At 46.7% G+C, this 25,531-nt stretch overlaps 1 protein-coding gene across 2 annotated transcripts in view; it reads right to left on the minus strand.

The window, feature by feature from the left end:
* Positions 1-316: 316 nt before the first annotated feature.
* Positions 317-25,531, minus strand: part of TBCE (tubulin folding cofactor E) — a 517,370-nt gene continuing 492,155 nt past the window's right edge. The window contains exons 18-20 of one of the 2 annotated variants that reach the window (XR_010176094.1): positions 17,385-17,476; positions 15,788-15,908; positions 591-679 (exon numbers count right to left, since the gene is read on the minus strand). Coding sequence is in view for 1 of the 2 variants with exons in the window: in XM_063917562.1 (XP_063773632.1) it covers positions 587-679; positions 17,385-17,476 (185 nt within the window). In the remaining variant the exon portion in view is untranslated. Of the gene's footprint in view, positions 680-15,787; positions 15,909-17,384; positions 17,477-25,531 lie in introns of both variants that reach the window. The other variant, XM_063917562.1, reaches the window with a different exon arrangement.

Below are 25,531 nucleotides of genomic sequence, written 5' to 3' on the forward strand. Positions count from 1 at the left end.
GAAAATGGCCGCCACACCATTTTCCCCAGAGACCAGCGCATGCGCACTAGGCTCTGGGACAGCGCTAGGGTCTCCTTGTGACCTTAGTTCTCAGGGTGTATTGCTATGCTGGCTAGAGAGGAGGGGCCTAGATGGAGACTGCACAGGGGCCTCCTCCTCTGTTGATGCTCCCCTGGCTGAGATGAAAGTGTGTTAGTTGCTATATTGCACTATATTAAGTCCTATATTAAGGTTCAACATACTGTATTCTGTTACATTGCAAACTAGAGAATAAATTGTTTACCATGCAGAAAAATATAAGACAAAAGGTAAGTGCTTACAGTTTTATTATGCTTTATTAAATAAGCAATATTTATGCATATTTGGTGTACATTTTAAGCATGGCCTTATTCTAAGTGCAGGAAACACGATTAAAAGAAATGTTCTCAGGTCTCTGAAAAAAACAAACTTTTAATTCAAGGATAGGAAGAAATTTAGGAGTGCATACTTGAAAATAAAAAATTATGTTTAATGTGTTTCTGCTGGAACACCACGAATATCGATTACTTCCTTTGTTCTTTAGCGACATGGAATACATGTTGATGCTTCACCATCTCACCAGTATACTGTCTCCATTTTCCATGGAGTAAAATTGAAGTGACTTCAAATCATTTTCTAGTTCAATCTCTTTTCCTTCCATCTGTTGGTGAGAAAAATAGTTGTCTTATATTCTGATATAATACAGGAAAAGGTTTCAAATCTGCATCACAATAGCTACAATTCGCTTAATGGTATCTCATAAATTATTAAGCCACCTGAGGGTAGTGAGCACTTTTGAACAAAAGGGGCGGGACGCGGACCGAGCAAAGGGTGCGAATTGGGCTGCAATTGCCGGCGTTTAAATGATGTGGTAACGTCAATTCGCCCTCTTCGCTGGCAACTGATTTCCGCACAAAGTGTCATTAAGAGCATGTGAAATGCAGGATAATTTATATAAGAGAAATACAGAAAGATACGTGGGCGCTATTTATAAAAATAAGTGATTTAAATAGAACAATTAATATTTTCTACTTTATAATGTTGCTCCACTTTTCTAGCTGCCCACAATTGGGGATCTGGATATCCACCAAAGCTAGAATACAACCAAAAATACACAATAATGTGGGCGCTCCAAAAAGATATATTTGCAACAGCTGCTGGTTTTGTAAATACAAATTTTATTTATATTATTCCCGGGTAATTTCTATATAACCTAGATCCTATATATATATCACAGTATAAAAACAATCATCAAATTAGTAAAACATTTAAAAGACTAATGTCCAAGCGCTCAGAACTTGCTGGCAATCCTGAAGATAACTGGTGGTTAGTGTGGTTAATATGCATATGCCGGCTGTTAGTGATCGTTAGTACTTATAACACAGTTTTGAGCTCAATAACGAATTAGTAGAAGCAGTTCATTGCTTTATAAAGCCTGTTATACTTCACCAAGTCCGGACTGGTCATATATGGATCCAGTGATATGTAGCATATACTGCAAACAATTGCTGTCCACGTCTGTATTATATCCGTGGATGGATCTCGCTCACTCTTGTTGGCTAACGGACAGGCCACTCAGCGGCGGTTTCCCAAGGCTGGGGGCTTCTGCTTAGTTGGTAGTGGCCTGCACCTTCCTGTGCCACTTATTTGCCGAGAGGAGCGGTAGGGGCAGCAAGCCCTGAGCTGCAGGAGACGCTGTGTTTGGCCGCGATCAGCGGCTTCCGGGTTCGTAGCTTCCGGCTTCCGGTTGCGTTCCACCTGCGTTCCACAGTCAAAATTCAGGTGACTGAATTTTGACTGTGGAACGCAGGTGGAACGCAACCGGAAGCCGGAAGCTCTGAACCCGGAAGCCGCTGATCGCGGCCAAACACAGCGTCTCCTGCAGCTCAGGGCTTGCTGCCCCTACCGCTCCTCTCGGCAAATAAGTGGCACAGGAAGGTGCAGGCCACTACCAACTAAGCAGAAGCCCCCAGCCTTGGGGAACTGCCGCTGAGTGGCCTGTCCGTTAGCCAACAAGAGTGAGCGAGATCCATCCACGGATATAATACAGACGTGGACAGCAATTGTTTGCAGTATATGCTACATATCACTGGATCCATATATGACCAGTCCGGACTTGGTGAAGTATAACAGGCTTTATAAAGCAATGAACTGCTTCTACTAATTCGTTATTGAGCTCAAAACTGTGTTATAAGTACTAACGATCACTAACAGCCGGCATATGCATATTAACCACACTAACCACCAGTTATCTTCAGGATTGCCAGCAAGTTCTGAGTGCTTGGACATTAGTCTTTTAAATGTTTTACTAATTTGATGATTGTTTTTATACTGTGATATATATATAGGATCTAGGTTATATAGAAATTACCCGGGAATAATATAAATAAAATTTGTATTTACAAAACCAGCAGCTGTTGCAAATATATCTTTTTGGAGCGCCCACATTATTGTGTATTTTTAATTTATATAAGAGAAGTCTAGGACAGCGCTTACTTTTCATTCAGAGAAAGTCACGTGAGCCTAGAATTGTAGCAGAACTGAGAATATACAGTCCCTGTGCATCTTTAAGAACTGATGCACTGCTTCTACTCCTATTTATTTGAAAAAAAAATTGAATGGTAAATCAATGCAATGTAGATTTAAGATTAGATTTTTATTGAAAATGACAAGAAATTAATATTTCTTCTTCTGGGTCCATAGGCTCCACAGGAATTACATGGTGTATAGGTGGTTTGTAGAGAACCAGGCACCAAACAGTTAAACTTTCAAGTCAGTATGCACTGGTGTTCCTCCTATATACCCTAACCCCAGCCAATTCAGTTTTGTTTCGTGCAGGCAGAAGCCGGATGCACCTTTAGACAGGGGAGCTGCTGTTAAGCAGCTCTAAGCTTTCTTTTCTGATTTTATTTACTTTTTAGTTATTTTATTGTCAGATCAAGTCGCGGGGACGTCCCATAGGGCGCCTGCGCTTCTGCTCCAGCAACCCCTGCCGGCACCGCGGCACTGATGTGTGGGTCAGTGATCTCGACGGGCGCCAGCTGGATTTTTCTAGCAAACAGCTCCTTCTGGACCGATGCCGTAGCCAGAGGTACAGGGGATCAGGAAAGGTGAATTCCCGCTTGTGGGGCATTGCGTTTATTAGCCCCCAGTGAAAGAGACCACTGGAGGCACTAATGACTGAGACTAGGTTGCCCACATTCCTCCGCTAGTCCACCAGGGCTATAATATGTATCTAATATCGGGAGATACTTGTAAAGGCCGGGTCAGCCCTGGGGGTTATGCCAGCAGCTCTCCCTGTTAGCCCCTCTTCCAGCCTTTTGAGCTGTTACTTCTACCCTCCTTCCCAGTGAGATGCTCAGCAGCCATTGTTACACAAGTCTGCCACAGTAAGTCACAGGAGCCATGTCTAGTCTCCCTGTATACCTCTCCCACTGGTCAGGTTATACAGCACTTATTCTACCAGCCTCTCAGGCTTGAGTAGTTTCAGAGGCGTCACTTACATGTTTGACACCCGGTCCGGCCCCTACTCAAAAAGGGGTGTGGCTTTGCGGGTTCCGTCAGAAGGGGCGTGGCTTTGCAAAATGGGGGCGTGGCTGGTCTGCACATGGGCGCGGCTACGCTTCCCGACCCCGTTTCCGTGACCAAGGGGGTGCGAGAGGTGCTGGCTGACCCCGGAGACTGCAGTGACGGCTTCTTCACAGTGACAGAAGCCGGGCACTGCACGTAATGTTACAGTACAATACCCGGCTCCTGTCACTGAGCAGGAGCCGACACTTTGGTGACACCCCTCGGTGGGTGACACCCGGGTGCGGGTCGCACCCCCCGCACCCCGGTTGTGACGCCACTGAGTAGTTTATTTAGTGCCCAATTTCTATGCATTGTATGTGACAAGTTGCTAGTTACTGCTGTGCTTTCAAATCATGTTGTACTGTATATTTATATTGCATGCCATGTGTTTAGGATTTTGTACCTCACATTTATTTGTACTTGCGAGGTGTGTTACATTGCATTGTATGGCTTAAACAAACTCACTGTGTGCATATACTGCCTGTATTACTATGTCTTCCAAAAGGCATAGCTTATAAGGAGTCTAGGGCTCCTACTGTACATTGATTACATGCAAGTTATACAGCACTAGTCCTAACAGCCTTTGAGGCTTGTATAGTTGTTCCAGTGCTCAACTGTATATACATTTTATGAAAGTGTCACATTGCATTGCTACACTGATTACGTGCAAACAATCCAGCACTTATCCTAATATCTTTGAGGCTTGGGTAGGTGATTCAGTGCCCAATGGTTATGCATTGTGTGACTTGTGGTGGCTAGCTACTGCTGAAAAACCTGTTAAGCTGATTTATCCCCTCAGACAGGAAAGGGATTCTGTATTGGATGCAGTGCTTAAAGTGGTCCTAGAGAGGTGGTGGAACTCACCCCCCTCCCCAAGGAGAAAAAGTAATAAAGTTATTGCGCGCGTCACAAAATGGGCGTGGTCTCAAAAAAGAAAGGGGCGTGGTCACACAATAGTAATAATGCCCACAGTAGTAGCACACCTTATACAATGCCCACTGTAGTAGTGCTCCTTATGCAATGTCCACTGTACTGGTAGTGCCCACAGTGGTAGTGCCCCTTATATAGAACCCATAGTAGTGGTGCCCCTTATGCAATGCCCGCAATAGTAGTATGTCTCCAGGAGTGATGCCCCTTAAGAAGTGCCCCCTTTACAATGCCCTCATTAGTAGTGCCCCCAGTAGTAATGCACTTAATGGTAATGCCCCCAGTAGTAATGTTGCCTGTAGTAATGCCCCCAGTCATTTAGCCCCAGTAGTTATGACCCCAGTAGTTTAGCCCCCATGTAGTTTGCCCGTTAGTAATGCCCCCAGTAGTTTGCCCACTTGTAGTTTAGCACCCAGTAGTAATGCCCCCAGTCGTAATGCCCCCTGTAATTTGCCTCCTTGTAGTTAAGCCCCCTTTTATTTTGCCCCCTTGTAGTTTAGCCCCCAGTAGTTTAACCCTTGTAGTTATGCCCCCCTGTAGTTTGGCCCAAGTAGTAATACCCCTGTAGTTATACCCCCAGTAGTAATGCCCTCCTGTAGTTTGCCCCCAAGTAGTAATGTCCCCAGTAGTTTAACCCCTGTAGTTATGCCCCCAGTAGTTTAGCCACCCTGTAGTAATGCTCCCAAGTAGGAATGCCCTCCTGTAGTTTGCCCCCAGTAGTAATGCCCTCCTGTAGTTTGCCCCCAGTAGTAATGCCCTCCTGTAGTTTGCCCCCAGTAGCAATGCCCCCATTTGTAATGCCCCAATTAGTAATGCCCCCAGTAGTAAGCCCCCGTTAGTAATGCCTTCAGTAGTTAGCCCCCATGTAGTTTAGCCCTCAGTAATAATGCCCCACTGTAGTTTGCCCCCAAGTAGTAATGCCCCTGTAGTTATACCCCCAGTAGTAATGCCCTCCTGTAGTTTGCCCCCATTAGTAATGCCCCCAGTAGCTTGCCCCCTTGTAGTTTGCCCACAATAGTAATGCCCCCAGTAGTTTGCCCACAATAGTAATGCCCCCCCAAGTAGTAATGCCCCCAGTAGTTTGCCCACAGTAGTAATGCCCCCCCCAGTAGTAATGCCCACAGTAGTTTACCCACAGTAGTAATGCCCCCCCCCCCAGTAGTAATGCCCCCAGTAGTTTGCCTACAGTAGTAAAGCCCCCAGTAGTAATGCCCCCCCAATAGAAGCGCCGCTACACATAGGGAAAAAAATAAAATAAAAATCACCATACTCACCGATCCCCGCTCCCGCATCCAGACCGCTGTAGTCCTTCCTTCCGGCACCCGCTCCTCAGCACTATGGGAGAGACGTCATGACGTCTCTCCCATAGCGCACAGTGACAGAGCCGGAAGCCGGAGCTCAGTACTGAGCTCCTGCCTCCGGCTGCCGCTGCGGAGTGAGAGCTAGGCGTCCGCTGGTAACACAATCTCAGTAGGCGCCCGGCATCTTCCAGCAGCGGCACACAGCAGGTTAGGTGAGCCGGAGGAGGCGGAACTGCGTTCCGTCTCCAAGTGGAACTGACGGAACGCAGTTCCGGCTCACTTTAACCCCTGATTGGATGGTCTCTGATTGGATAGTCTCTGTTTTAAAATGTTATATACAACCCCTGATTGGATGGTCTCTGTTTTAAAATGTTATATACAAACAGGCCATCCCTCCAGCACCTGTACAGGAACCACTAGTTGATTGCATGGCAGCTCTTAATCTGTCTCCTGCAATGGGGTTTCCTCAGCAATTACAATCTGCTTGGTACAACCCTCCTAAACATCCTCTCTGGATGGATACTCTCACTCTGTACAGAGTTTGGCTCAAAATGTCTGTTGCTTTTCAGCAAATGCTACAAGGCAACAGACCATTAGCCGCCAAAACACATAGATGTGCTGTAGCTTCACCACAGTCTGCACAGGCTTTGGATTCTGAGGTATTGTTGGATCAGGAAGTAGATGATACGGGTTCACTACAACTGGCCGGCGGTCGGGCTCCCGGCGACCAGCATACCGGCGCCGGGAGCCCGACCGCCGGCTTACCGACAGTGTGGCGAGGGCAAATGAGCCCCTTGCGGGCTCGCTGCGCTCGCCACGCTACGGGCACGGTGGCGCTATTCTCCCTCTATGGGGGTCGTGGACCCCACGAGGGAAAATAAGTGTCGGTATGCCGGCTGTCGGGCTCCCGGCGCCGGTATACTGAGCGCCGGGAGCCCGACCGCCGGTATACAGAAGACCACCCGATGATACATATGTCTCTGATCCTGAATCTTCCTCTGTTCGAGAAAATCATCACTGTAGGTATATGTTCTGGCTTTAGTGTGCACAGAGGAAGAGGAGCCAGTTCCAAAGCCTAAAAGCTCCAGTGTTTAAATGGCAAAGTCATTAAAGCAGAATTTCCTTAGTTGGCTGATCTTACCGAACTCATGCAGGAAGCTTCCTGAAAGGCTTATGTCCTTTACCCCCTTCCGGCAGGAGTGTGTACTAAGTGGGAGCTTTCCCCTTTGGTAAATGCTCATGTGGTGCAAGCAGCAAATCTTTCTGTCTTGGCCAAGAAAGCATGAGAAGTGTGAAGCGTTTGGCTGATATGCATGCCACTCAGCAGAGCAAATACAGCCATTATGTCAGCCACAAGACGTCAAACCAAATGTGGTCAGGGGCTCGCTTGGTTAGAAGCTCTACAATATCCTTCCTCAAGGATGCACTGACATGAAAAAATAAACTTTTCTTGAGTCTACTTACATGCAGGCGCCATTACATGTCCCGCTATGGCTTCAGCCTAGGTAGCTAAAGTTATTGAAGGTTGGGTGGATGTGCTAAGGAACAACTGTACCACATCTCCCATGATAGGGAAAACAGCTTGAGATGGGATCAGTATGTGATCCCACGGCACGGGATGCTGAATGTCAGTATACGGACACTGGCATCCTGTGCGGCAGAATGATGGCAGTGGGGCGAGCGCAATGAAGCCCCTTGCGGGCTCGGTTGCGGTTCTATACTCCCTGTATGGGTGTTGTGGACACCCATAGAGGGGGAAGCACCTGCCTTGCAGGTATTCCGGCGGCGGTATGGTGACCCTGTCGGGATCCCGGCATCGGTATTAAGACAGCCGGGATCACGATGAGCGATCTGCTAACCGCATACCTCTTGAGATACAGGAGTGCTCGCTTCTAAAGGGTCTGCTACCTCCATGGCAGCTTGCCCAAGCAAACCACCCTCCATGCGATACCTGGGCTACCTGGGCTGCTAAGTAGGACGTCAGACCCTATGCTACTCAACCTCAACGCACTCAACAAGTTATGCGGGTGCTCAGGTTTCGAAGGGAAATCCTCCATTCCATTAATCTGACAATGGAGCCTGGGGACTTATAGCCTACCTGGATATTCAGGATGCGTACTGTCACAGCTCCTCGAGTCTTTACCAAAATTATGGCTGTCATGATTGCACATCTTAGGCATCAGGGGGTCTGAATTATTCCTTACCCAAGTACTGATTTTACCAGAGTCTCCGCAGGTCCTACAACAGCATCTCCGTCAGACCATTGCCTTACTGCAGGCATACGGCTGGATTATTAACTGGAAGAAGTCCTTCCTGTCTCCTTCTCAAGGGATGTTACATATAGGAGCCATCCTAGATTCTCAGGTCCAGAGGATTTTACTACCAGCAGATGAGATAACAGCGCTTTATATATTCTCAAATGTGCAAGTTCTTTGACACTAGCAAGTATTCATCCACTTAGAAATGCAGGTATTGGGGTTCCTGGTCTCCACCTTCGACATGTTAGCATATGCCAAATTTCACTCCAGACCACTTCAATCATTACAGAAGTCCAGCTCTCCCGCTTGTGGTGGCTACAGACGTCCCACTTAGAAAAATGTTGGCCCTTTTTTTGGCTCTGGATTGGGTACTCCTCACCATGGATGCCAGCCTCTGCGGGTATGAAGCAGTGACCAGTCAGCGGTCCCTTCAGGTGCAAGACCTTCTCCACGGTCGACCTGTTCAGGTCCAATCCGACAATGCAACTGCGGTAGCCTTCTTCAACCATCGGGGAGGCATGCAGACGCTGACAGCCTAGAGAGAAGTGACGCACATTGTCATTTGGGCAGAACGCCATCTTCTGGCTACATTGGCGGTGTTCATTCCTGGAGTCCTCAACTGGGAACCGTACTTCCTAAACAGACAGGACATAGTATCTGGCAAGGGGGCTCTACATCTGGAGGTATTTTAGGTCCTACTGGACAAGTCAGGCCTACCAGACGTGGATCTCATGGCCTCACATACAAACCACAAGCTGTCTGTGTATGGGTCCAGAACCAGGGATCCCGCAGCTTCCTTTATGAACGCTCTGGCAGTGCAGTGGGACTTCAGTCTGGCATACATCTGCCCTCCAGTCTCACTCCTTTCTGAGAGATCGTAAATATAAGAAGGAAGGAGGAACAGTGCTTCTCATAGCTCCATACTGGCTGAAGCGACATTGGTTTGCAAGTCTGTAGGGTCTCTCAATAGACACTTATTTCTCTGACGTCCTAGTGGATGCTGGGACTCCGTCAAGACCATGGGGAATAGCGGCTCCGCAGGAGACAGGGCACAAAATTTAAAAGTTTGACCACTAGGTGGTGTGTACTGGCTCCTCCCCCTATGACCCTCCTCCAAGCCTCAGTTAGGTTTTTGTGCCCGTCCGAGCAGGGTGCAATCTAGGTGGCTCTCCTAAAGAGCTGCTTAGAAAAAGTTTGTTAGGTTTTTTATTTTCAGTGAGTCCTGCTGGCAACAGGCTCACTGCAACGAGGGACTTAGGGGAGAAGAAGTGAACTCACCTGCGTGCAGGATGGATTTGCTTCTTAGGCTACTGGACACTAGCTCCAGAGGGACGATCACAGGTACAGCCTGGATGGGTCACCGGAGCCGCGCCGCCGACCCCCTTGCAGATGCCGAATAGAGAAGAGGTCCAGAAACCGGCGGCAGAAGACGTCTCAGTCTTCATGAGGTAGCGCACAGCACTGCAGCTGTGCGCCATTGCTCTCCGCACACTTCACACCAGCGGTCACTGAGGGTGCAGGGCGCTGGGGGGGGCGCCCTGGGCAGCAATGTAATATACCTATTCTGGCTAAAATATATCACATATAGCCCCTGGGGCTATATGGATGTATTTAACCCCTGCCAGGTTCCAAAAAAAACGGGAGAAGAAGCCCGCCGAAAAGGGGGCGGGGCCTATTCTCCTCAGCACACAGCGCCATTTTCCTGCCCAGCTCCGCTGCGAGGAAGGCTCCCAGGACTCTCCCCTGCACTGCACTACAGAAACAGGGTAAAAACAGAGAGGGGGGGCACTTATTGGCGATATTTATAATATTTGAGCTGCTATAAAGGGAACACACTTATTAAGGTTGTCCCTATATATATTTATAGCGCTTGGGTGTGTGCTGGCAAACTCTCCCTCTGTCTCCCCAAAGGGCTAGTGGGGTCCTGTCTTCTATCAGAGCATTCCCTGTGTGTCTGCTGTGTGTCGGTACGTGTGTGTCGACATGTATGAGGACGATGTTGGCGTGGAGGCGGAGCAATTGCCTGTAATGGTGATGTCACCCCCTAGGGAGTCGACACCAGAATGGATGGCTTTGTTTATGGAATTACGGGATAGTGTCAGCACGCTACAAAAGTCGGTTGACGACATGAGACAGCCGGCAAACCAGTTAGTACCTGTCCAGGCGTCTCAGACACCGTCAGGGGCTGTAAAACGCCCTTTACCTCAGTCGGTCGACACAGACCCAGACACTGACACTGAATCCAGTGTCGACGGTGAAGAAACAAACGTATTTTCCAGTAGGGCCACACGTTATATGATCACGGCAATGAAGGAGGCTTTGCATATCTCTGATACTGCAAGTACCACAAAAAGGGGTATTATGTGGGGTCTGAAAAAACTACCTGTAGTTTTTCCTGAATCAGAGGAATTGAATGACGTGTGTGATGAAGCGTGGGTTACCCCTGATAAAAAACTGCTAATTTCAAAGAAGTTATTGGCATTATACCCTTTCCCGCCAGAGGTTAGGGCGCGCTGGGAAACACCCCCTAGGGTGGACAAGGCGCTCACACGTTTATCCAAACAAGTGGCGTTACCGTCTCCTGATACGGCCGCCCTCAAGGATCCAGCTGATAGGAGGCTGGAAAATACTCTAAAGTATATACACACATACTGGTGTTATACTGCGACCAGCAATCGCCTCAGCCTGGATGTGCAGTGCTGGGGTGGCTTGGTCGGATTCCCTGACTGAAAATATTGATACCCTGGATAGGGACAGTATTTTATTGACTATAGAGCAATTAAAGGATGCGTTCCTTTATATGCGAGAGATATCTGCACTCTGGCATCAAGAGTAAGTGCGATGTCCATATCTGCCAGAAGAAGTCTATGGACACGACAGTGGTCAGGCGATGCGGATTCCAAACGGCATATGGAAGTATTGCCGTATAAAGGAGAGGAATTATTTGGGGTCGCAAGCGGACTCAGGGGCGGTGGGGGGTCGCCTCAAGAATTTCAGCGCACAGTGGGCTCACTCGCGGGTGGACCCCTGGATCCTGCAGGTAGTATCTCAGGGTTACAGGTTGGAATTCGAGAAGTCTCCCCCTCGCCGGTTCCTAAAGTCTGCTTTGCCAACGTCTCCCTCCGACAGGGCGACGGTATTGGAAGCCATTCACAAGCTGTATTCTCAGCAGGTGATAGTCAAGGTACCCCTTCTACAACAGGGAAAGGGGTATTACTCCACGCTATTTGTGGTACCGAAGCCGGACGGCTCGGTAAGACCTATTCTAAATCTGAAATCTCTGAACCTATACATACAAAAATTCAAGTTCAAGATGGAGTCACTCAGAGCAGTGATAGCGAATCTGGAAGAGGGGGATTTTATGGTGTCCTTGGACATCAAGGATGCTTACCTTCATGTCCCAATTTGCCCTTCACACCAAGGGTACCTCAGGTTCGTGGTACAAAACTGTCATTATCAGTTTCAGACGCTGCCGTTTGGATTGTCCACGGCACCCAGGGTCTTTACCAAGGTAATGGCCGAAATGATGATTCTTCTTCGAAGAGAAGGCGGATTAATTATCCCTTACTTGGACGATCTCCTGATAAGGGCAAGATCCAGAGAACAGCTGGAGGTCGGAGTAGCACTAACTCAAGTAGTGCTCCAACAGCACGGGTGGATTCTGAATTTTCCAAAATCCCAACTGATCCCGACGACACGTCTGCTGTTCCTAGGGATGATTCTGGACACTGTTCAGAAAAAGGTATTTCTTCCGGAGGAGAAAGCCAGGGAGTTATCCGAACTAGTCAGGAACCTCCTAAAACCAGGGACAGTGTCTGTGCATCAATGCACAAGAGTCCTGGGAAAAATGGTGGCTTCTTACGAAGCGATTCCATTCGGCAGATTCCATGCACGAATTTTTCAGTGGGATCTGCTAGACAAATGGTCCGGATCGCATCTGCAGATGCATCAGCAGATAAAATTGTCGACAAGGACAAGGGTCTCTCTGCTATGGTGGTTGCAGAGTACTCATCTGTTAGAGGGCCGCAGATTCGGCATACAGAACTGGGTCCTAGTGACCACGGATGCCAGCCTGAGAGGCTGGGGAGCGGTCACACGAGGAAGAAACTTCCAGGGCGTGTGGTCAAGCCTGGAAACGTCTCTTCACATAAATATACTGGAGCTAAGAGCAATCTACAATGCTCTAAGCCTGGCAAAACCTCTGCTTCAGGGTCAGCCGGTGTTGATCCAGTCGGACAACATCACGGCAGTCGCCCACGTAAACAGACAGGGCGGCACAAGAAGCAGGAGGGCAATGGCAGAAGCTGCAAGGATTCTTCGCTGGGCGGAAAATCATGTGATAGCACTGTCAGCAGTGTTCATTCCGGGAGTGGACAACTGGGAAGCAGACTTCCTCAGCAGACACGATCTTCACCCGGGAGAGTGGGGACTTCATCCAGAAGTCTTCCACATGATTGTGGTCCATTGGGAAAGACCAATGGTGGACATGATGGCGTCCCGCCTCAACAAAAAACTGGACAGGTATTGCGCCAGGTCAAGAGACCCTCAGGCAATAGCTGTGGACGCTCTGGTAACACCATGGGTGTACCAGTCAGTGTATGTGTTCCCTCCTCTGACTCTCATACCCAAGGTACTGAGAATTATACGGCAAAGGGGAGTAAGAACGATACTCGTGGCTCCGGACTGGCCAAGAAGGACTTGGTACCCGGAACTTCAGGAGATGCTCACGGAAGATCCGTGGCCTCTACCTCTAAAAAGGGACCTGCTTCAGCAGGGACCGTGTCTATTCCAAGACTTACCGCGGCTGCGTTTGACGGCATGGCGGTTGAACGCCGGATCCTAAGGGAAAAAGGCATTCCGGAAGAGGTCATCCCTACCCTGGTCAAAGCCAGGAAGGAGGTGACTGCACAACATTATCACCGCTTTTGGAGAAAATATGTTGCATGGTGTGAGGCCAGGAAGGCCCCGACAGAGGAATTTCAACTGGGTCGATTCCTACATTTCCTGCAAACAGGATTATCTATGGGCCTCAAATTAGGGTCCATTAAGGTTCAAATTTCGGCCCTGTCGATATTCTTCCAGAAAGAATTGGCTTCAGTTCCTGAAGTTCAGACTTTTGTAAAAGGAGTACTACATATACAGCCCCCGGTTGTGCCCCCAGTGGCACCGTGGGATCTCAATGTAGTTTTGGATTTTCTCAAATCCCATTGGTTTGAGCCACTCAAATCGGTAGATTTGAAATATCTTACATGGAAAGTAACCATGCTACTGGCTCTGGCTTCAGCCAGGAGAGTGTCAGAATTGGCAGCTTTATCATATAAAAGCCCATATCTGATTTTCCATTCGGACAGGGCAAAAATTGAGGACGCCTGCCTAAGGTGGTATCAGCGTTTCACCTGAACCAGCCTATTGTGGTGCCTGCGGCTACTAGCGATTTGGAGGATTCCAAGTTGCTGGACGTTGTCAGAGCATTGAACGGCTGGAGTCAGAAAATCTGACTCGCTGTTTATACTATATGCACCCAACAAGCTGGGTGCTCCTGCTTCTAAGCAGACGATTGCTCGTTGGATTTGTAGCACAATTCAACTGGCACATTCTGTGGCAGGCTTGCCACAGCCTAAATCTGTCAAGGCCCACTCCACAAGGAAGGTGGGCTCATCTTGGGCGGCTGCCCGAGGGGTCTCGGCATTACAACTCTGCCGAGCAGCTACGTGGTCAGGGGAGAACACGTTTGTAAAATTCTACAAATTTGATACCCTGGCTAAGGAGGACCTGGAGTTCTCTCATTCGGTGCTGCAGAGTCATCCGCACTCTCCCGCCCGTTTGGGAGCTTTGGTATAATCCCCATGGTCCTGACGGAGTCCCAGCATCCACTAGGACGTCAGAGAAAATAAGATTTTACTTACCGATAAATCTATTTCTCGTAGTCCGTAGTGGATGCTGGGCGCCCATCCCAAGTGCGGATTGTCTGCAATACTTGTACATAGTTATTGTTACAAAAAAATCGGGTTGTTTATTGTTGTGAGCCATCTTTTCAGAGGCTCCTACGTTATCATACTGTTAACTGGGTTCAGATCACAAGTTGTACGGTGTGATTGGTGTGGCTGGTTTGAGTCTTACCCGGGATTCAAAATCCTTCCTTATTGTGTACGCTCGTCCGGGCACAGTATCCTAACTGAGGCTTGGAGGAGGGTCATAGGGGGAGGAGCCAGTACACACCACCTAGTGGTCAAACTTTTAAATTTTGTGCCCTGTCTCCTGCGGAGCCGCTATTCCCCATGGTCCTGACGGAGGCCCAGCATCCACTACGGACTACGAGAAATAGATTTATCGGTAAGTAAAATCTTATTTTTTGCCTTCCCCTATGGCCAGATCTACAGATGGAGCCTCGCTAGTCATGCGCCCCACGCCCGCGATGCACCCCATTCACTGAATGGAGAGCGTCTCCGTCCGCGTGCCCGGACAGAGATGCTCTGAATGGGAGCGTCTCTGTGCACTCCAGGCATGACTAGGTGGACGGATCGCCTAGTCACGCCGGGAGTGCACGTTTGCGGTGGAACCGCCTCAGCTGAGCGTGGCTCCATCTGTTCTTATTCAGGGTTCATACACCCAGATCGGGCTCATCTGTCTTTGACTGCATAGTTCTTGAACAGAATTTGGCAAACTTACCTTTGGTGGTGTTCCCCCAGGGACTATGGGACTATAATCCTACTACCTTAGAGTGGCAAAAATGCCTTCTTCCAGACAGGCTTGGACTTAGGCCTCTGTATGGCGTTCCTCTAGTTCAGGCATTCCCAACCACGGTCCTCAAGGCACACAAACAGTGCAGGTTTTTGTGATATCCAGGCTTCAGAACAGGTGACTTAATTAGTAGCTTAGTTATTTTGATTTACCCACCTGTGCTGCAGCCTGGATATCACTAAAACCTGCACTGTTGGTGTGCCTTGAGGACCGTGGTTGGGAATGCCTGCTCTAGTTAAAGGTATATGCCATGTCAGCTGGATTCCAGCAAAAGATTGCTTACCTACCTGACGTTAAGACCTTTTTTTCAGGGAGTTGTACACATTCAACCTCCATTTGTCACACAGGTGACTCTGTGGGATTTGTCCTTAGTTCTCCAAGCCTCACAAGCACTGCCGTTTGAACCTTTGGACACTGTGGACCATAAATGGCTGACATGGTAAACACTCTACCTCTATGCTATTACCTCTGCTCGCAGTGTATCTAAACTAGGAGCATCATTGTGCTGCTCCACCTTATTGGTTTTCCATCTCGACAGAGCTGTCCTTAAATCTAGGTCCGGCTATCTTCCTATAATGGTCTTCAAAGTTCATATGAATGGAGAGATTGGAGTACCAGCTTTTCAATCTCAGACCCCTACCACAGATGAAGCTTGCTGGATGTGGTACGTGCACTTCAGATTTATGTGGATCAAACCAAATCTCTATGATTGGATACTCTAATTGTGTTTTCCAAATTTCACAAAAGAGGCTGGCCTGCTAACAAGCAGACATTATCTATATGGCTTCGAATGACTATTTATCAGGCACACAGGGAAGCAGACCTCCCGGTTCCAAATACCGTCAAAGCTCACTCCACTAAATCTGTGGTATCAGCATGGGTGGCCATTCGTGGGACTTCTGCTGAACAATTGTGCAAAGCAGACATGTGGTCTTTGGTCGGCACCTTTCTCTGTTTTTATGCATTCGATACCTTCGCCTCCCAGGATGCTGCCCTTGGGTGTTGGGTTCTCCATCCTGCTCAGACGTGTCCCCTTCCTTAGGGGAAACTGCTTTGGGACATCCCCATGGTGATTCCTATGAGCCTATGGACCCTGAAGAAGAAAATAAGAGTTATGGTAGACTTAACATTGTTAACTCTGTTTCTTCAAGGTCCATAGGCTCCACAGAGCTCCCCCCCTGATGCACCTGGCTTATGGGTATTTTTATTATATGGTCCCTTCTTGAAATATGAGTGTGTTTCTTGAGTTTTCCATTCTTCCTTCTCATCTGTCCAGCTCCCGCCTTGGGCTTGTTTACTAAACTGAATAGCCTGGGGCTGTGTTATATAGGATGAAGCACCAGTGCATCCTGGGACTTGAAAGTTTAACTGTTTGGTGCCCGGTTTTCTCCAAACCACCTATACCCCATGGTAATTCCTGAAGAGCCAATAGTCCTCGAACAAACAAAATAACAATGATACATTTACCATAACTCTTGTTTTGCCTCGTTCCTCATATTATTTTAGGTTTATCACATAAGCTTTGTCAAGAACAACAATCATGGTAGGACAAAATAGGTCCTGTATTCAACATTTGGAAGTCGAGTTTGTGTTTAATTTTCTAGCTAACACTTTTTGACCAATTTATTAGACAGCTTGGTTCCTCTTTAGGGCTCTTCGTAAAATAATTTTTCCTGGGCTTTACAAGTATTGTAATGACCAGGGCTGGATTAAGGGACATATGGGCATGGGGCTGAAAATGTTCAAGTTCCTATACTGAGAATGGAAGGAGCTGTGACCAGTGCTATGTGGGTGTGTCTAGAGCCACATAGGCATATACACCCCCTACACTATCAGCCCAACTATCTCCCTAAACACATCAAAATAGAAAAAATGTATAATTTCATATTTATACATTTTTACAAAACTAGAAATACAGTACAATTTCAATACCACCCCATTAATCTGGACCTGGTAATGATGATATGCCCAATGAAGTAGGGATCATTGATCCCTAGGCCAGTGCTCCTCAACTGTTGAACATTCATTTAAAGAAGTCTGAAGCATTCTTGATTTGGTGGTCTTTAATGTGTGCTATAGTAAATTCAGGTGAAGCACTCTGACCATATGACTAATAAATCCTAGGTTACTACGTGCTTTACAAATGAAAGCACACCCCAACTACACCACTTGTAAAGCACACGCAACATTCTAGTGTGAAGAAGTGTTAATACTGCTCCCTCATTAGTTCTTTACTACAATTATCTCATGTTTCACTTTAAATGAAGACTAGATGGCTGTTTCAAGTCTGTATAGTTTGGTCAGTTGTATAGAATGCAAGAATGTTATAGGGGAGATGTACTAAGCAGTGATAATAGTGGAGAAGTGAGCCAGCGGAGAAGTTGCCCATGGCAACATATCAGCATTAACGTAACATTTATAATTTGCATACTATAAAAGTAGCTGATTGGTTGCCATGGGCAACTTCTCCACTGGCTCACTCGTCCACTTTTATCACTGCTTAGTACATCTCCCCCTTAATGATATAAAAACTATGAATAACATTCATTACAAGGTGTTTATTACTTACTTTGCAACTTTCATATGACAACGTTAACTCTGAACCAGGCACTTTAAATAAACGATAGAGCAGTCCCTTTACCTTTTGAACCGTCATAGAATCTGCAAAAAATATAAATAAATAAAAAATTTAATTACAGCACAAAAATCAAACCAGTTTTTCAGTTCTCCTAAATAAACGTTTTCTACTACTGCAACATTCTAGGAAAATAGGAATTAGGTGCCAATTAGAAAAAGAAAAAAACTACTACAGCAATTGTATTATTTTATACCATTGTAAAACATTTCAGTTGAATTGGGAAGTACTTGTGCTCCCTTTCATTATGTATTATTTACTTTGACTTCCAGAAATGAATGGCAGTGTTATAGTTGTTACAGGTCCAGGTTACTAGGACTGGGCAGCAGAGTTAGAGTGAGCTAGCGGTTCTGCTGGTGATGGCTGATGATGATCCCTACCAATATATCTGCATTTATATTTGGATCCCCAGGGAAACGCTTATGTTGTCTACAGCATAATTCAGCGCTGAATACAATCATAAAATAAACCAAACTCTACACCATTTCCTGGACTTCCAGTTCCGGCGCCCATGTGAGGAGAAGCTGATTGCTGCAGCTCTCCTGCACCCTCGGTAACCGGAGCACACAGCGCCTCCCGTTCGCGGCTTTTCTCCGCACCTGGCGCACACTACCTGTGGGAAAGTGCTGGGGACTGGATGGAAAGGTTTCTGCCCTCCCCCATGCCCCCTAAAGCCCAGAGATCGAGGTCTGAAAAACGGCCGGGGGAATCCAAGATGGCCGCCGCACCTAGCTCACAAACAAGTCTGCAGGCTGCTGGCAGCATTAAACAGGCTTCTGCAAAACACATTTCTCCCTCAGGTGAGCCTGACTGTTCCCCTGCCTCTCCAGTGACTTATGCTGATGTAGTGAGAGCTGTTAGGGATGCCATGGAGCCTATTATGGATGTACATGCTGCTGACAATTCTAAATACTTTTGTCGTATAAACAACCCTTTATGAAGTCTAAGAACACTGTACGCTGTTTGCTTAAGAAGTACCGTAAGGGTACGCTATTTGCGTAACGATCGCTCCGCCGTAGGCGAGACGCTCAAGCGTCACGTTCGCTCACGGCCCAGTGATCACAGGACACGTTATTGGTTATGACTAGAGTAATGATTCGCTATGGCGTAGCATACGCTCGAGACCACGAGGAGGTCACCAGCGGCGCAGACGCTCACAACGCTATACCTTAATGTTTAAACCTTATACCAATGAAATACACAGAATAACTTAATGTGAATACAGGGTGTAAGTGCAACCTTGTGTAACCTGACTAACTACAAAGCTGCTTGAGCGTCACCGACGCTCAAGTGAACACTTAACACTATAGAAAATACACAGATACTGGTTTAGGTTCCAAAGCCTATTAACTGTATTATATCTAATATATTTGTAAAAGGGGATAACAGTACAAATGATACACTACAATATAACAGAGACTTCCTAACCACAGAACTAAACAATAAATACAAAAAGACAATACTACACTGACCTAAATGCAATACAATACAATACTATCTAATACAATACAATACTAGCCTAGTCTAGGGGAGATATGAGAGAACAGAACAGAGAGAGAGAGAGAGAGAGAGAGAGAGAGAGAGAGAGATGAGAGAAATTGGCTCACAGAAAGACAATGATTACGGAGAGAAACTTACGCACAAAGGGTATGATCGCCTGCGCCTCGATATCCAGCTCCCGGCTATCAGCAGATAACCGTTGATGAGAGAGTGAGAGCTGGATGTGGTCGGCCTGCCTATTTATGCCCCACACACAATGCAATCTCCTGGTCCTACAATCCCATTGTCCATTGGCCGAAGGAATTCGGCCCTGCATCATAACAAAAGGTCATAGGGTGATTCATACAGGTGGGCTGTGACGATTTCCAACAGCTCAGGTGGGTGGGAAACTGGGTTTCCCGCCGCATACCTGAGTATGTGTAAATAATAGAAATGGACATAAACTTCTTATGTCCATAACTATTCGCACGAGCGATTAATACGCTCCAAACCAACACCGGAATATTACTAATTAAATACTCTTCCGATGGGTACCAAACACGGCTGTATGATTCCTGTCAGACCCTTCGTACAATACAAAGAGGGATTCCTTTAAACAGGGACCTTCTATTTTAACCAAACTTTCAGAATCTATCAAGGGGACCATGATCTACAAACTACATTAATTGTGAACATTTGTAACGAATGAGTCGCACGCTACGACTACATAAACTCTACCGTAAATACGCATACCGCGCCTGCGAGTGCACGCTATCGCGGGTATGCGCCTTCACGGGAGAGCGTACGCATGCGCAGCGCGGACCAGTGTGCGGTGCAAATATGGCAACGTGCATAGAGACATTTTTCTGACTTTGACAGTCCACCCTTTGGCAGTCAATAATAACTGCCACCTTCTAAAATATTTAAGGAGAAAAATGTAAGTCAGGGGTTAATTGATTTCCATGGTTGGGTAGGGGAGAAGAGTGGAGTAGGTGTGAAGAGGGTATGACCTAGTGAGAAAGCAGAAGCATGTGTGTATGAGTCCATGTTTGGAGGGTCATGTATCATCGTGCCGTACGTGTGGTAAATCAAGCTTCGAGGTATTGCGAAGTATACATTTGAATTCCTTCTTATCCTGTGGTACAGGTCTGTGGATGGGCTGTCAAACTCTACCGAGCTCATTTCGGCTGTGGTTGTAACAAAATGGGGATGCACATTTTAGTTGATGATACATGAATGGGGGAGGTATGTGGTTGCTGATATCTGTGCCTGTATTCCCTATCGTCTATGTGTGTCGTTACCTGAGGGTTGTAGAGATGAAGATAAAGAACACTTACGAAAAATGCAATGATATTCTATGTCAGGGAAATGTACATCTGTTGTTGAAGTTGTGTTCGGTATCTGTTGAGAGTCGTCTTCTTTGCGCTGTTTTGCTCCTTAGGCATGAGCAACAAGCTTTGTCAGTGCCATCAGATTTACAAAAATGTTGGGCTAGCGTGAGTTTAAAAATACTAGGGAAACTGGGGATCCATGGCAAAGTTCATCAAGTGTCCATATTTAAAGTTGTCAAATCTTCTTCTTTGGTGTTTGTCTGTTGTCTGTATAGCGTCTCGTCAACTTCCTCGTCCAAGGGGGTCTTTGTATCTTGGGGAAAAGCAGAAAAACAGGTGAAAGAAACGGACCGTATAATCGCATTTTCATCACATTCTGGTTTCTATCATTGGGTCATAAATCAAATCCAGGTTAATTACAGTTTCCTCACTCCTCAAGCTCATCACTTTTGTACTTTGTTTGCACCTCATTAAAGCCTGCCCGCATCTAAATATCAATCCAATCGATATAACGACACCCAAGATACATAGTAGAAACTTTCCAACATCCATTATGACTCCTTGAGCCCAGTCTCCTAAACCGGAGAACCAATTTCGCGGGTTCAACCATGACACCCAACCAGTCAGCTCCTTACCTACAGCAGCAAGGGTGAGATTGTGTTTTTGACGAAATTCCCACTTCAATTGGAGAATATCGTCCATCTTTTGGTCTATGACCTCTACCGGATCCTCGGTGCTATTTGTGATATACGTGCAACACTTTATGCCGTACTGTGTTGCCAATGTAACACAATATCCGCCTGTTACTGCTGTAAGATAATTAAGAACCATCCTATGCTGAACTAGTTCTGTTTTGTAAGCTTGAAGTTCTCTTCCAGTGTATCTAAACGTGTCATCATACATTTCAGTGATATTATCTAACAAATTGGCGAGTGCGGAAATGTATCTATAATTCATCACACCTCGAGCGGTACGAGTGAAATCTAACGCTACCAGAACCTGAATCCCGGTGGATTCATGGATAAGATCAGAGGCCGGATGCTCTAACCTTTCTGACAGTTGTCTTTTAACTCGGTGCTCGTAATGAGTGTGAGTATAAGGAGCTTGGGCACCACGGTGTATGTCCTTCATTTTGTCATGTGTAACAGTCATCACTTCAGGCAATACTTTTCCAATATAACACAATCCTTCAGAGTTTGGGGCAAGCCACTTGTACGCCTTTCTCCCGCATATGAAATATGCGTCATCGGGGAGAACATAAGGGACGGAGAAGGACATGACCATGTTACAAACCTTCCAGGTGAAATCTCCTGACCCTAATTCTTCCATCTGCTTAATGCACGTATCAGTTTGTACGATATGTGCACAGTATCCTGGTGATACCTCTCCAACTCTAGTAATCCTATTTCCTAAGGTATATCGATACCGAAAAGATTTTCCTCTACTGGCTATATGGCGTACGAGCTCTGTATCTGTAGGCATTCTATCTGCTCTGTGTGAAAAGGTCATGGTAAGGTTGCTCCATGACACTTCCCAATTTCCCGGTTTTCTGGGATTGGAGATGTTGAAACATAAGAGGGACCTATCCACATGGTATTGGTGGAGCTTCAAACTAGGAGGGCTGGAGATGTTAAACCTCCGATCCACCGGTCTCCCACCACTTAGCTCAAGTACCTCCCCTAACGTTAAAGGAAATGGTACTAGCCCTGATTTGCTGTGACCCTGAGGTACTTGAGAGCATACCCAACAATCTGTTTGGTTTAACACGTTACCCACTAAGGAGTGATAGTCACTCAATGGATGCCGGTCTATATGGATATTAAAACTAGATTGGCATTTCTTTATGCATCCATCTTCAACCAGATTATCACAGAGCCTACAGATACAATTTTCTTCAGCTAACAATCCATCACAATTTCTTCTATCGGATCGTTTTCTGATACTCGCCTTTGCTTGTTGGTTTGGTTGATCTTGGAAAACTACGCCTCCATCATCATAATCGGAACCCATTCCAGAACCTCTCTCGACCTCTATGGTACTCTCGCCGGAACAGACTGCTCTGGTCAACATCATGGTTAACATCAAAATCCGGATCACAGTCTCTTGGGGCAAGTCCATCTTTGAGGAGGAAATAGAGAAGAATGAGAAGGGGGAAAAAGAAATTTTTAAGGGAGAGGGGCTGGGAAGTGGAGAAAAACAATAAAAGGGAGAAGGGAGTCGACAACTGCTTTCGGTCTTCAAGGCTCAGGTGCCGCCTCAGTCCTCCTGGAACAGACACTCTAGTGATACAACCTCTACCGTCTGTTCCTTATCACGGGACTTCTCTGGATCAGCAACCTTTTTGCAGTGGGATGAATGGACCCAAGTCTCTCTCTCAGCAACCTTCAATGCTGTGGTGCTAGTCAATAAGACCTGGTATGGTCCTTCCCATCTATCAATAAGACAACCTGAGCGTAGAAAATTTCGTATCATTACATAATCCCCAGGTTCAATGTCATGACAATTACTACCTGGTAGATCAGGAATCACCAACTTCAGATTATCATTTTGACTCCTCAACTGTTTACTCATGTTAATTAAGTATTTTACAGTTACTTCATTGTTACATTTCAAATCATCCTGAGGGTTAATCATGACATGCGGTTGTCGACCAAACAAGATTTCAAAAGGAGACAGATTAAGGGGGGACCTGGGAGTGGTTCTGATGCTATACAAAACAATGGGTAAAGCTTCTGGCCACGTCAATCCTGTCTCTGTCATTACTTTACTCAATTTATTTTTAATAGTGCTGTTCACTCTTTCGACCTTCGCACTCGCCTGTGGACGGTACGGAGTGTGCAGCTTACTATCAATTCCCATCAACTTACACATTCCTTGAAAGACATCACCTGTAAAATGGGTACCCCTATCACTTTCAATGATTCTAGGGATACCATATCTACATACAAATTCCTGCACAATTTTCTTAGCTGTAAACATAGCGGTATTTGTAGCTGCTGGAAAAGCTTCGACCCAATTCGAGAAAACATCTATACAAACAAGTACATATTTCAAATTTCGACATGGGGGTAATTGAATGAAGTCAATTTGTATTACCTGGAAAGGGCCGCCGGCAGGTGGGATATGGGATGGTTCTGTAGGTATTGCTTTTCCAATATTCTTTCTCAGACAGGTAAGGCATGACATTGCTCTTTTACTCGCATGAGAGGAGAATCCTGGGGCGCACCAGTATGCTCTTACCAATTTGCACATCCCCTCCTTGCCTAGATGAGTCAGCCCGTGAGCTGCTTCAGCCAGACATGGAAGGTATGCCCTGGGGGCCACCGGTTTACCATGTCCATCCGTCCAGAGCCCTGAGGACTCCTGGCCATATCCCTTTGCCTTCCAGACTGCTCTTTCCTGTGTGGAACACAAATTCTGCATCTCACACAACTTCTGTGTGTTGATGGTATTAAATACCATCAGTTGTGTGGTGTCTGTCTGTATGGGGGTAGCAGCTGCAAGCTTTGCGGCTTCGTCTGCTCGGCTGTTACCAAGGGATACTGGGTCTTGGCTATATGTATGTGCTTTACATTTGATAACAGCCACTCTGTCGGGTTCCTGTATCGCTATTAGAAGCCTTTTTATATGAGCTGCATGCGCTATCGGTGTGCCAGCTGCCGTCATGAAATTTCTGAGCCGCCATAGGGCTCCGAAATCATGGACTACCCCGAACGCGTATCTGGAATCGGTGTAGATATTGGCAGACTTACCCTTAGCCAATTCACATGCTCTGGTTAGGGCGACCAGTTCAGCAACCTGGGCTGAGTGAGGTGGGCCTAGCGGTTCCGCTTCTATGGTGTCTTGGTCATCTACGACTGCGTATCCAGTACACAAGTCTCCCGAGTCTGACTGTCTATGACAACTACCGTCCGTGTAGAACGTGAGTTCTGCATCTTCCAGTGGATTGTCACTGATGTCAGGCCTTGCGGTAAAATTTTGGGTCAAATATTCCATACAATCATGTGTATCTTCCTTTGCATCAAATCCTCCTTCCCCATCACTCTCACCTTCCACCCTTTGTGTCTGACCAGGCACACCTGGGAGAAATGTTGCAGGGTTTAATGCACTGCATCTCCTTATGGTGATGTTTACTGGGGCCATTAATGCCAATTCCCATCTCGTAAACCTTGCTGATGAGACGTGTCTGGTTTGGGCAGAATTCAATAAGGCAGATACCGCATGCGGTGTATGGATTGTGAGGTTGTGGCCTAGCACGACATCTTCGCTTTTTGTCACTAGCAATGCTATCGCCGCAACGCTACGCAAGCATGTGGGGAGGGATCGCGCTACCGTGTCTAGCTGAGCGCTGTAATATGCAACTGGCCTGCTGGCATCACCGTGTTTTTGTGTTAGTACACCTGCTGCGCACCCAGCACTTTCTGTTCCGTATAGTTCAAAGGGTTTCCCATAGTCTGGCATACCTAGTGCTGGTGCCTGCGTTAGGCATTGCTTGAGTCTCTCAAATGCTGTTTCGGATTCGTCTGTATGCGAAATCCGATCAGGTTTGTTTGAGGAGACCATTTCCTGCAAAGGTAGCGCCAATATGGAAAACCCTGGGATCCAATTACGGCAATACCCACACATTCCTAGAAACGTCCTGATCTGTTGTTGGGTTTGTGGCAGTGTCATGTCTCTAATGGCTTGGATTCTATCAGCGGTCAGGTGTCTCAGTCCTTGTGTTAGACAGTGTCCCAAATATTTTACCTTAGCTTGGCATAATTGCAACTTGTCTTTGGAAACCTTGTGACCTGTGTCTGAAAGATGAAACAGGAGCTGTTTCGTATCCTTCAGGGATGCTTCCAATGAATCAGAACACAGTAGTAGATCATCCACGTACTGTATCAACACTGATCCACTCTCCGGTTGGAAAGACTGTAAACAATCATGCAAAGCCTGAGAAAATATACTTGGACTATCTATGAAACCTTGGGGTAACCGAGTCCACGTGTATTGGACTCCTCTGTATGTGAATGCAAACAAATATTGGCTGTCAGGGTGCAGAGGTACCGAAAAGAATGCGGAGCAGAGGTCAATAACAGTGAAAAATTTGGCAGTGGGAGGAATTTGCATTAGGATGACAGCTGGATTAGGCACTACGGGGAACTGACTCTCAACTATTTTGTTAATCCCCCTTAGATCTTGCACTAGCCTGTAACCCCTCCCCCCACTCTTTTTAACAGGGAAGATGGGACTATTTGCTGTGCTGGACGTTCTTACTAGAATGCCCTG

This window comes from Pseudophryne corroboree, chromosome 4, assembly GCF_028390025.1.
Source record: "Pseudophryne corroboree isolate aPseCor3 chromosome 4, aPseCor3.hap2, whole genome shotgun sequence".
NCBI lineage: Eukaryota > Metazoa > Chordata > Amphibia > Anura > Myobatrachidae > Pseudophryne > Pseudophryne corroboree.